Source organism: Panicum virgatum, chromosome 5N, assembly GCF_016808335.1.
Source record: "Panicum virgatum strain AP13 chromosome 5N, P.virgatum_v5, whole genome shotgun sequence".
In the NCBI taxonomy this organism is placed as follows: Eukaryota; Viridiplantae; Streptophyta; class Magnoliopsida; order Poales; family Poaceae; genus Panicum; species Panicum virgatum.
The window spans coordinates 47706344-47717415 of record NC_053149.1 but is presented as its reverse complement, the minus strand read 5'-3'; the positions used below and the strand labels follow the sequence as shown (position 1 = coordinate 47717415).

At 40.6% G+C, this 11072-nt stretch overlaps 1 protein-coding gene across 1 annotated transcript; it reads right to left on the bottom strand.

Moving 5' to 3' along the window:
- Positions 1-675: 675 nt before the first annotated feature.
- Positions 676-6921, bottom strand: LOC120674870 (putative pectinesterase 11). Its single transcript, XM_039955972.1, has 6 exons — positions 6800-6921; positions 3989-4222; positions 3457-3613; positions 1740-1928; positions 918-1159; positions 676-721 (listed from the first exon to the last, which is right to left on the bottom strand). Exons 1-6 carry the CDS (start codon positions 6919-6921, stop codon positions 676-678), a joined length of 990 nt encoding a protein of 329 aa, XP_039811906.1.
- Positions 6922-11072: the final 4151 nt, after the last annotated feature.

The window sequence follows — 11072 nt, the reverse complement described above, 5'->3', positions numbered from 1 at the left end:
ATCATATCCTTAGCTTATAGCACTAGCTTTGTAAAGTGTGAGTGCTAGATTAGCTCTTAGTGAGTGTGATTGCAAGGCCTTAAGCCTTTGTGCTGTGGTTCTCTAGTGAACCAAAACAAGAGCTTGGTGCGCCGGCACCTTGGAGCGTGAAGCTCACCGGCAACGTCATCGACCCTCCGACTTGGTGTGGAGCGGCGACGACACTTTGTGCGGGGGACGTGGAGACCCCCATCCTTTGTGGAGAAGCTCCTTAGTGGAACCCGGGGCCAAGGTGACCGTGATTGTGTTCACGGAAGAGACTTGGTGGCCGAGTAGCAATACTCTTAGTGAGTGCTACAACAACGTGGATGTAGGTGTGCCTTTGTGGCTAACCGAACCACGGGATAAACACCCACGTCAAGAGTTTGCTATCTCCTATCCCGCTTTTTAAGCTTCCGCATTTATTACTTGCAACCTTTGTGCCTTTACTTTCATAGAGTAGTTTCTTGTTAGGAAAGGCTATAGGGTGCATAACTCTTTTGGGATAGGGGTTTCACACTAGAACAACCTAGTTGCACATCTAGATAGCTTGTTTTAGTTTAAGTTTTGTGCAAACTAGTTGGAGCCATAGGTCTAAGTTTTTTATTAGTGCCTAATTCACCCCTCCCCCTCTTAGGCTAGAGCACCCGATCACTTTCAGGATCCTTCGCCGTAGCACTGGAACTGGCCGAAGAATGCCGTCCTTCACAACCAAGTTAGAACACATCACCACATCAGCTAAGTAATGAAGAAAAGAAACGAACTATAGTATAATACTTACACGTTTAGCTTAGAAATTTTAACGATCATACTCAAAAAGAGCTGGCTCATTAAGAACCAAGTTGGATTATGAAGAAGACACTAGAATTATGATCCATTATTACCACCCCTGTAGGTACCTCTCATTCGTAGGTGTATCCCAGTTGTTCCATCCCACCGGATCCACCGTGTTGGATATGTTGCAGCGGGCAAACACAACCAGGGCGTAAGCGCGCCACGGCCGCCCCAGGATGGACTTGCTGGCCTCGACGCCAGTCAAGCTGCACTCGACAAAACTGAATCCTGAATTCTCCGATGCCGCTGGCCGCCCCTGCGCTGTGAATGCTCCGTGCTCTGTCGAGGTGGAGTGCAAGTGGCACTTCTGCATGCGGGCAAAGCACCTCATGAGGTGTCCATTATATTCTTTGCACCTTGCTAATGAAGTTACACTAATCTATCTATTATCTTATTATTTGGCCAACAAACGGAGCCTCCACATTCGCTCTCAACGTTTAGAAATTTTCACATTAATCGGCGAAAAATAGAAAAATAAAAATTACTCACCACTGTCATTATAATAAAATTAGCCTAAAATACCCTTATACTTAATTAAAAATTACCCATCAATGCCATTATGAAAAATTAAATATAAAATACCATTTAACTATGTTTAGTTACAAACATATCTTATTAATTAATGAAAACTAAAACTAACAACCATCAATCAAAATAAAACAAAAATAAAAATAATTTTATGCATAATCAAATTATTATTATAGGTAGATCATATTTAAATTGTTTTAACCAACAATAAGACATAATTTACGTATAATGAATATGGTGATATATAGTAAAAGATAATATATTCTTTAAGTAAGGATATAATGATACGTAAATTTTTGAATTTTTAATACTAGCCGCGGTCTCTACGCCTAGTTAAGTGAAAGCTGCAAAGTTGTTACCTCAAAGAAGGCCTTGCCTGGGCCGAATATGAAGTCTGTAGCGCCCTGCGCGTAACAATCAGAGTAATAGTGGAGCCCTTTGTCATCTAGAATTGTGTCCTGGTACGACACAAATCTGCATCCGTAGAACGCAGCCCTGTCTCGGGTAACCCTCGCAGCAAGCGCCGGCGTGCCGCGGCCATACGTGTTCTGCACACATATATATGAGAAAAAAAGGTGCCATGCTAAAGTCAATATGTGAGATGGATTCCACGCATATATATATATATATATATATATATATATATATATATATATATATATATATATATATATATATATATATATATATATATATATATGAAAACAAAACGCGCATGTCACTTCATGTTTTTTGGGTTGTCCAAATAACTTCCAATTAGGCTCAATTAGTCTATCAACCCGTGCTCCCACACGGATTAATTAGAGTTATTTTAAAAATAAATCATATAACTATTAACTATAATCATCTATCTCACACACTCCTATCTATTAAATATTATAACACATACTATAAAATATATATTTATTATAATGTAGTTGTAATATATTTTATTTTATACCACACCTTCACGTGTGTTTGATATATATAATTAATTAAACTATTTATTTATAAATTAGTGTTCTTATCTCTTTCACCATACATAAATACACATTGCATGTGTGTTTTATATATACTTAATTAAACTATTTATTTATGAATTAGTGTTCTTATCTCTTTCATCGTACATGAATATACATTGTCACTTCTCGTGGGTAGTATTTTATGTAAATAATAATATAGTAATAATAGAAATAGTAATTTACAATTTTATATTGATATACTTTTATAGTTTATTATAATTACATAATTTAGATTCAGATTTAAGGGTTAATTAACTTTTAATAACAACATAATTGAATAATTTATATACAAATTTAGGGGTTGTTTTGCATTATTGTTTTAATGGTATAGGTGGGTAATTTACATGAAGATTAGGGGGTTACATTAGATTTTTTATAATGGCAGAGGTGGATAATTTAGATACATATTTCGGGGGTTACTTTAGTCTATTTTATAATGGCAGAAATGGATAATTTATTAGAAAAGATAACGGATCCAATGACTATTATGATTAGAGAAGCCAGATGGATGACTAGATGTTTCTGATTTTTATGAGAATTTCTATGACTCTATTTTTTTAGAGTGTCCACCTACGATTCTAGGTGGCTTCACGTGGAGACTTTAAAGGAGCCTCCAATTAGTAATAGTAAGATTTTTTTCTAAACTTAACTATAACTAGGCAATTATACACATACGTTGCTTCGGATAAAGTTGGTATAATTATTGGATATGGATTTGTATTGTGCAATGATAGCCAACATTATGAACAAAGCGACAAAATTACTCCCATACCACTACCTCCAACATCAGGTCTAGAGTATCTATTTAAGAACAGAGGAGTATCTATTTAATACTCCGTCTGTCCTGAAATATAAGTCATTCTGGCATTTTACCATATTCATTGGACATTCTCTGAATCTAGACAAACTGTATGTCCATATTCATTGAATATTCTATGAATCTGGACACAGAAAAACACTCCCAGAATGACTTATATTTCAAGACGGATGGAGTACGGATTAACCATTATAGTATGATATCTTCAGTTCGAAACCAGTGTAACGTGTTTCCGAATTATGCATTCCAAATATTAACCTGAAATGTAATGTTGCCGGCGACGAAGTCAGAGGCCAACACGGAGAGAGTCGCGCTTTCGCCATAGGTGGTCCATTTTCCACTCCATGTGACGATGGTAGAGCTGGCGCTCATACCGATAAGGGAGATTTTGCTCTTGTTCACCACGACTTTCTCGCTGCAACAGTTAAAAGATACAGTATCAAAGGCATGGTTGTTAACAATAATTAAGGCTAAGAGCAGGAAATCGAACTATAACTTGACTAATAAAAAACATTTTTGAGGGGGTAATAAAAACATTTTCTTAGAAGTTTTTATCATTATTTACAGTTGTATAAATGTCGTCCGGTCGTGTGCATTTCAAAGTGCACAGTAAGAACACCTAGTAAATATTTTGCCTTCTAAAGTGCTGTTTTGCTACTGCAATTCCTTTCAAAAACGAGAAACACAGACCATCTCAATTCCCATGCATGCTCGCAGCAGCTAGCTCCAAAGCAGCAATGTGAAGGACACAGGAAACCTGATACGAGGACACCACTAGTGCCTCGGGAGCTAATACTGAGCCTGACTGGTCGATCCAGCTAGATTAGCTTGCATATCCATGAAATTGCAGGGTGATAAATGCATGTTTACTCGCCTGTAAGTGCCCGGCATTATCTCGATGAGGACCCCGCCAGCGGACCTGCTGCTTCCCGGGACGGGAACGGCGTTGATCGCGTCCTGTATCCTGGTGTAGTTGCCCTTGCCCGACTGGTCAACAGTAACAGTGAGTACCCGTTCGTCCGATCTGCATATATAAACCATCTCCTAGGAATCAGTGCTTGGATAAATTTGAACCAAAAACGTATACTATTCATCCCAGTTTTGTATGGGCATATATATTTGAACTTCTTTTCAGGATTATCAGGCTAAATGTATGTGTCCTTGATGTATTTACTTCAGATCTACTTACGCATCGAAACAGTATCATCTTTGGAATATATACAGCTACCAGCCTAAATGACCTCCGAAGTATAAAACAAATAAATTCATGTCAAGTACGCCTTCTGAGTAGTCAGCTTCATAACTTTATTCAGATTCAGCCTGAATGTTCTATTTTGTACAGGTAGAAATTCATGTCATGATAAAAGAGAGGCTGCTGAAAAATTGTTTCCTAGTAATGTCAGGTTCTTGATAAAAACAGTTTGCTAATATGGCAACATGCGAAGAAGCTAGAAATTTAAGTTCCAAGTAAGTGAATCATTATGGATTGACGTATCTACTTCAGTTACTTTCAGGACAGGCAGTGCATGGACCCGGAAGCAACTAAACATGCCGAGCAAACAATACAGGGGAACCTCAAAATCTTGAAAAGAAAATACATCAAAATCCTGCCACGGATTTTGAATAGGATTTAAACAGTTTGCTACATGGGAACATCTATCAAAATCTTGAAAAGAAAATATCTCTGGAGTCGGCCACTGACCTGCCACGGAACACCCGGCCGTCCTGGAGCCTGATGCGGCTTCTCACGGCGGCCACCTTCGTCGACAGCGTCCTCTCGATGATGCCGCAATCAAGGAACCCTGCCGCCGTGACGGAGTGCTGAAAGGAATCGGGTGCTCCTAAGTTAAGAGAGGGAGGCGTGACGGAGTGCTGAAAGGAATCGGGTGCTCCTAAGTTAAGAGAGGGAGGGGATGAATTAGTCAAACTAAAAATTTATACATATGGCTCCAACTAATTTCCACATAATTAAGCTAAGACATGCTATCTAGATGTGCAACTAAGGTTCATCTAGTGTGAAAACTCTCATCCTAAAAGAGGTATGCAACCTATAGTCAATCCTATAAAGATTCTACTCTAGAAAATAAAGGCACATAAGATTGCAATAAATAAATACAGAAGCTTAAAGAGGGATGAGAGAATGCAAACTCTTGTGACATGAGGATTTATCCTGTGGTTCGATTAGCCACAAAGTCACACCTACATCCACGTTGTTGATGCACTCACAAAGAGTATTGCTTCTCGGCAATCAAATCTCTCCAGAAGACACCGAGTCCACGGTCACCTTGATCTCGGGTTCCACTAAGGAGCTTCTCCACCAAGAAAGGGGGTCTCCACGTTCCCCGCACAAAGCTTGTCGTCGCCGCTCCACACCAAGCCGGAGGGTCGAAGACGTGCCGGCGAGTCACCAAGACTCCAAGGATGGCCGGCTCACCGAGTACATTCTTGAGCTGCTCTCAAGCACAGCACACAAGGTACACAACCTCGCTATCGCACTCAAACATGAGCTATCCTAGCACCCTCACTTACAAGGATGTGCTAAACTTAAAGGATTTGATCACTTAAACACTTGGGTTGGCTTGGAGGTGTTCTTGGATGTGTGTGGGTCTTCTCTGAACTCCAGCCAGCTTCAAATGACAGAGGGAACCCATATATATAGCCCTCCAATTGATCTAGCCGTTTTAGAGCCGTTGCTGTCTTTTTCTGCACAGGGTCGGATAATCCGACAATGTAGGTTCGGATAATCCGACCCCACTGGGGTTCCCCCTGGTAGCCGTTGCCCTCTGCAACTTTGCTGATGTCATTTGTCCGACGTGTTTATCCGATGCTGTGAAACTACTGGGTCAGATCATCCGGTGTCAACAGAGATTTGAATTCCAGCGCCAACGGCCACTGAACATTGATCCGACCCTTTGTCCGACCTTCACTTCTATAGCGTCGGATAATCCGATTCTGAAGAGAATTTTCCATCTGAGAAAACAAGCTCTCTGGTACATCATCCGATGATTCATCCGACGTCCATCTTCTTTAGGTTCGGATAATCCGATCCCTCAGTGATTTCTCAGTCCTTGGAAACATGCTCTCTGTAGAATGCCACAAGCTTCATTTCTGTTGATTCGGATAATCCGAGTTCTTTGATGTGTTTATCCGACCCAGTTAATTCAGATTATCCGACCCCACTGAAAACTTTCTGTTTCCTTTGCACTTGTCCAACTTGGACACCTCGTCTCGACGGTGCATTGGACGTCTCGTCTCTGCGTTGCATTGGACATCTTGTCTCGACGGTGCAATGGACGTCTCGGATATGGTTTGGACGTCATCCAAGGGACCTAAGAAATCCTACAAGTGTGATCTTGCAAACTAATTAGTCTCATTGATTGCGTTATCATACTATCACTAAAATCACTCGAAATGGCCTAAATGCGGCCATGTTCGTTACAAGTGCACCGGCTTGCCGTCCTGGTACGTCAGCAAGCTGCTGCACACATGGGTGATTTACTGATTTCAGAGGTCAAACTCAAATGCGTCGTCATCAACTCATGACAAATGACACCGCAAACCGCTCTTCGCCAACGCCCAACGCAATCCGATCGAGTCTTACCTCGCATAGTCGACGATGCTGAACTCCACCGGCGCGAGGGTGGCGGCGGAAGCCGAGCCCGCCGCAAGGACGGTGACGACGACGAGGAGTAACAGACAGCTCCCAGCTGCTGGGGATTGCATTGCGAGGGCCGAGGAGTGATCGTGTCGAAGAAGACGGCCAACAGCAGCTAGTATCGTCTTGCTTTCCCCCCTCTTCAATTTGAGGAAGTGTCCTGCCACGGAACACCCGGTGCAAGCTAGCAGTGACCATTTGTATACCTGGCCGTCCAGCCGCGTTGTATGACAAAAAATACTTTTTGCGAGTGGGTGCCCACTGGCCACTGCAACAATTGCAGCAGGAGGAGGAGAACTAGAAGAAAGGAGAAGGTCTATTTAGGTCTTCAGGCCCCTGGGTTTTCAGTACCAGTATGAAATCTGTTTCTCCTTTCTTTCCAAAGAAAATCTGTTTCTTCTACGCTCACAAACAAACTCATTCTCCTAATCTCCGGCACAACCAGATAGTCCTTCACCTTTAGTTCTCTGTACTGAGAAATGACAAATCTCTGAACTTATCTTTTTAATTTGTTTATCAGTGTGTACAAAGTCTGTGATAGGTTGATAGTATTTTGTGGAATGCTTGATGAATGACCAGGGCTTATATATTCTCACGAAACTTTCAAAATGGTCGAAGCGAGAATCCACCGTCTTGACACGTGGTTGCCCCGACACATGAGTTCAGCCTCGCCGGGTCCGCTCACCAACTCTAGCCCGTGCCAGTCGGTATGCGCGGTCACACGCAAGATTCACACGTGACAGGTACGGTGTGTCACACACTATACTGGTCGAAAATGTCGGTTGATTTCGGCTAATTCAATAGTATTTAGTGAGACAGAATGAACTAGAGTAAGCTAAAAAGCAGAGACAAGGCGAACATGGTGAGTCACTATGTTATTTTACTCAATTATTAACAACAATTTTGACATTGGTGGTTTAATAAATCTGCAATGGTTTCTTGGAAGACACTAGAAGTACCACCACTATCATGACTAAAGCTAAACATTTGAAGAGATAGAGCACACACTGGAGTCAGAAATACCTGCACAAGTTCACGGACGGATCTGAACATATGAATGCACCACCCCAAACAGCTTTGTATATCACTACCTATAGCTCTATGTGTAGACCGGCAGCAAGGATAGATGAAGTAGTAGTGTATAGTTCAAGTCTGCTGGCTTCCCAGAACTGCCAGTACCAGGCTAAAGAAAGAAAAATTTCAGAATTTCTAGAGTGAAGATATAGCACAATGTAATAAACTTTCTCTTGTCAAGAATGAACTGTGTACGCAACCGAAGGCTATAAGAGTTGAAGAATCTGCCTCGTACAGGATGGATCGCATCGACAGATCAGACATCAGCACATTGCATACACGCTACTAGTGCTGAACTAAACTCATTCCATATGCATCCACCAAGCACTACACAAGCAACCAAGATCCTCAAACTTATAGGAGGTAGAGCACATCATATAGAAAAGTGAAACCAATTTAGAGACTCAATTTTGGTGGGAATGTGCTTGCTCCTTGTCGCTTTCGATCACCATCCATGGCCGTCACCCTCACAAGATAAGGTGGACGGGAGGGTTGACGCTTTTGTTGTGCCGGCCCAGGAAGGAGAAAAAAACCTGCCAGCGGACCAGCGGGGCGTGCACGTTTCACAAATACTCCCTTCGTTCCAAATTATAAGTCATTCCAAGAATTTTGAAGAGTCAAACCATCTCAAAGTTTGACCAAAATTATATAGAAAAATATAAAGATTTATGACATCAAATAGGTACACTATGAAAATATAGCTAACAAAAAATCTAATAATATTTAATTGGTATGATAAATGTAATTATCTTGTTATATAAATTTGGTCAAACTTGAAAAACTTTGAGTCTCCAAGATTCTTGGAATAACTTATAATTTGGAACGGATGGAGTAGTAAGTAATCGTGCATGAACTGAAACTACTTGGTGACCTTCCTAACAATTTATATGATATGGGCGGTCGGCTCGCTGAGTCGTTGTCCCAACAATGAGAATAAGAGCAACTTTTGTCTGTCTGTAAATTTAATATGACTGGCCAACTTAAATAACACTAGGCAATTATGCTCGTGCACTGCGACAGACAAAATTGGTATAAGAATCGAATATGTATAGTTGTTTGTACATTAATTTGTAGAGGTTTACGTGATCGGGTTGTGGACGAATGGTTAGTCCGACTCACATACATGATAGACTAAGGCCTACCAGTTAACGACACAAGACGAAGCAAACCAAAAATTTAGGTAGAAACTTTATTCGCTTTAAAGCTAGGTATATATATATATATATTAGTTTTTTACTTTCTTGCTTCCCTCTACAACATAGAATATGAAGATTCCAAAACAAAACATAAAGTGGGAATTCCATATGACAAGCTTTACCATAAAGAAACATGTCGTGTATAGTTTGGTATTGCCAAAATACTCCCCCCCCCCCTCCTCTCCAAATTATAGGTCATTTTGGAATTTCTAAATACATAATTTTTATTATACCTAAATATATCTATATACATAGCAAAACCTATGTATCTAAATTTGTCAAAACAGCCTACAATTTGGAATGAGCGGAGTACATCATATGCGATATATAGTTTCATGGCTCTACTGATGAAATATATTCTTCTCATTCAAATACATTTCAGAGCCCTTGGATCACCGCCCTTCTTTACACCTTTGCCCTTTTCTTTGAGGTTAATTAAATCAAGGATCCATCATATTTGTTCTCAAATTACCTCCCAAATAGTCCTGCCGCAACGAGCGGGATACCATTGGTATGCCAATAAGTAACCAGAGGAAGCACGAACACCCTGAATGAGTTTTGCCCTCCACCTGTTCCTGGCTTCCTGCTAAAAAGGACGAGAGCAAGCACGAACACCTGAATGACAGAATGAGCAGCGCGGATCCACATCATCGGTTGGCCATGCTTGATTTTGCGTGTTGGGCTCTGTGTGGGCTATCAATGCTGGGATTTCTGTAGAGCTCTTAGCGTTTCAAGTTCAGAGATGGGCCGGGCCGGTCCAGAAAATGTTCTTTGTCCTTCTTTCTGGCTCAACAATAGAATCCTTCTTTTTGTTTTTTGACGCTTGTGTGTGTGTGTGGTTCTGCAAATTTAATCTTTCTTTTTGCACTGAAGGGATAAATCCATAGTACCTACAGGGACAATTTAGCAAAACCTCAAAATAGGTGATTTTGAAAAATGTCCCGGAAATCCTGATACTAGCACAAAATTGAAATGCCAACAAAAATAACTAAATCATGCGTTCATTCCTACTGTTTGGAAGTCAGCTAGCATTTACATTGACCTTATATATATTAAGCACCCCGGTGTCCTGCTGGCGATGAACAAACGACGCTGCCAAAGCTTTCACGTATCTGCCTTGCTTATTCTGGTGGTATGTATGTAGCGTCAGCATCATGTTTATTAGTAGTGTCTCTTTCGGCGGCCTATTTAGTAAGTATATGTCGCAAAAAAAAGAATGAATAAATATCAAAAACGGGTAATAAAAAGGGACAAACATGGTCAGTTATTTTTTTATTAATCTATCCTAGAATTTGTAGAACAACTCATATATTTTGGAACGGAGGGAGTGCTTCTCTAATTTATGAATCTAGCTATTATGACAGTACCATTCCTGAGGCTGAGGTGTGTAAGCAGTACGCGATGACTTCCTTACTTCAATTATATATCAGCAACCGAATTTTGGAAGGCAAGCTTATAGCCCAAACCACTTGTGCCTTCTCTGGTTATCAAGATCGAGCACGCGATGCACGGACCATGCACATGTATGTATGTATGTATGTATGTATGTATGTATGTATGTATGTATGTATGTATGTATGTATGTATGTATGTATGTATGTATGTATGTATGTATGTATGTATGTATGTATGTATGTATGTATGTATGTATGTATGTATGTATGTATGTATGTATGTATGTATGTATGTATGTATGTATGTATGTATGTATGTATGTATGTATGTATGTATGTATGTATGTATGTGCATCCATCTCGGAGTGGAGGTAAGATATGCAAGCAAGGGCAGCCGATCCCATTCCTTTCAGTTCGCAACTCCCAGAACAGGTTTCTTTGGGATCTTTGGAACGGCTTCAGAGGAAAACTTGGGAGTAGTTTTTCAGCCGAGGTTTAGACAGGCACATCATATGGGAGCACGCAGCACCCATCATCTGCGGTTCAAGTGGGCTA

Coding starts and splice junctions, on each gene's coding strand:
- LOC120674870 (XM_039955972.1), bottom strand. CDS start 6,921: ATGCAATCCCCAGCAGCTGGGAGCTGTCTGTTACTCCTCGTCGTCGTC. Junction 1,929..3,456: donor CCGGCAACATTACATTTCAG/GTTAATATTTGG, acceptor ATATGTGTGCAG/AACACGTATGGCCGCGGCAC. Junction 1,160..1,739: donor CAGGCAAGGCCTTCTTTGAG/GTAACAACTTTG, acceptor GCCCGCATGCAG/AAGTGCCACTTGCACTCCAC.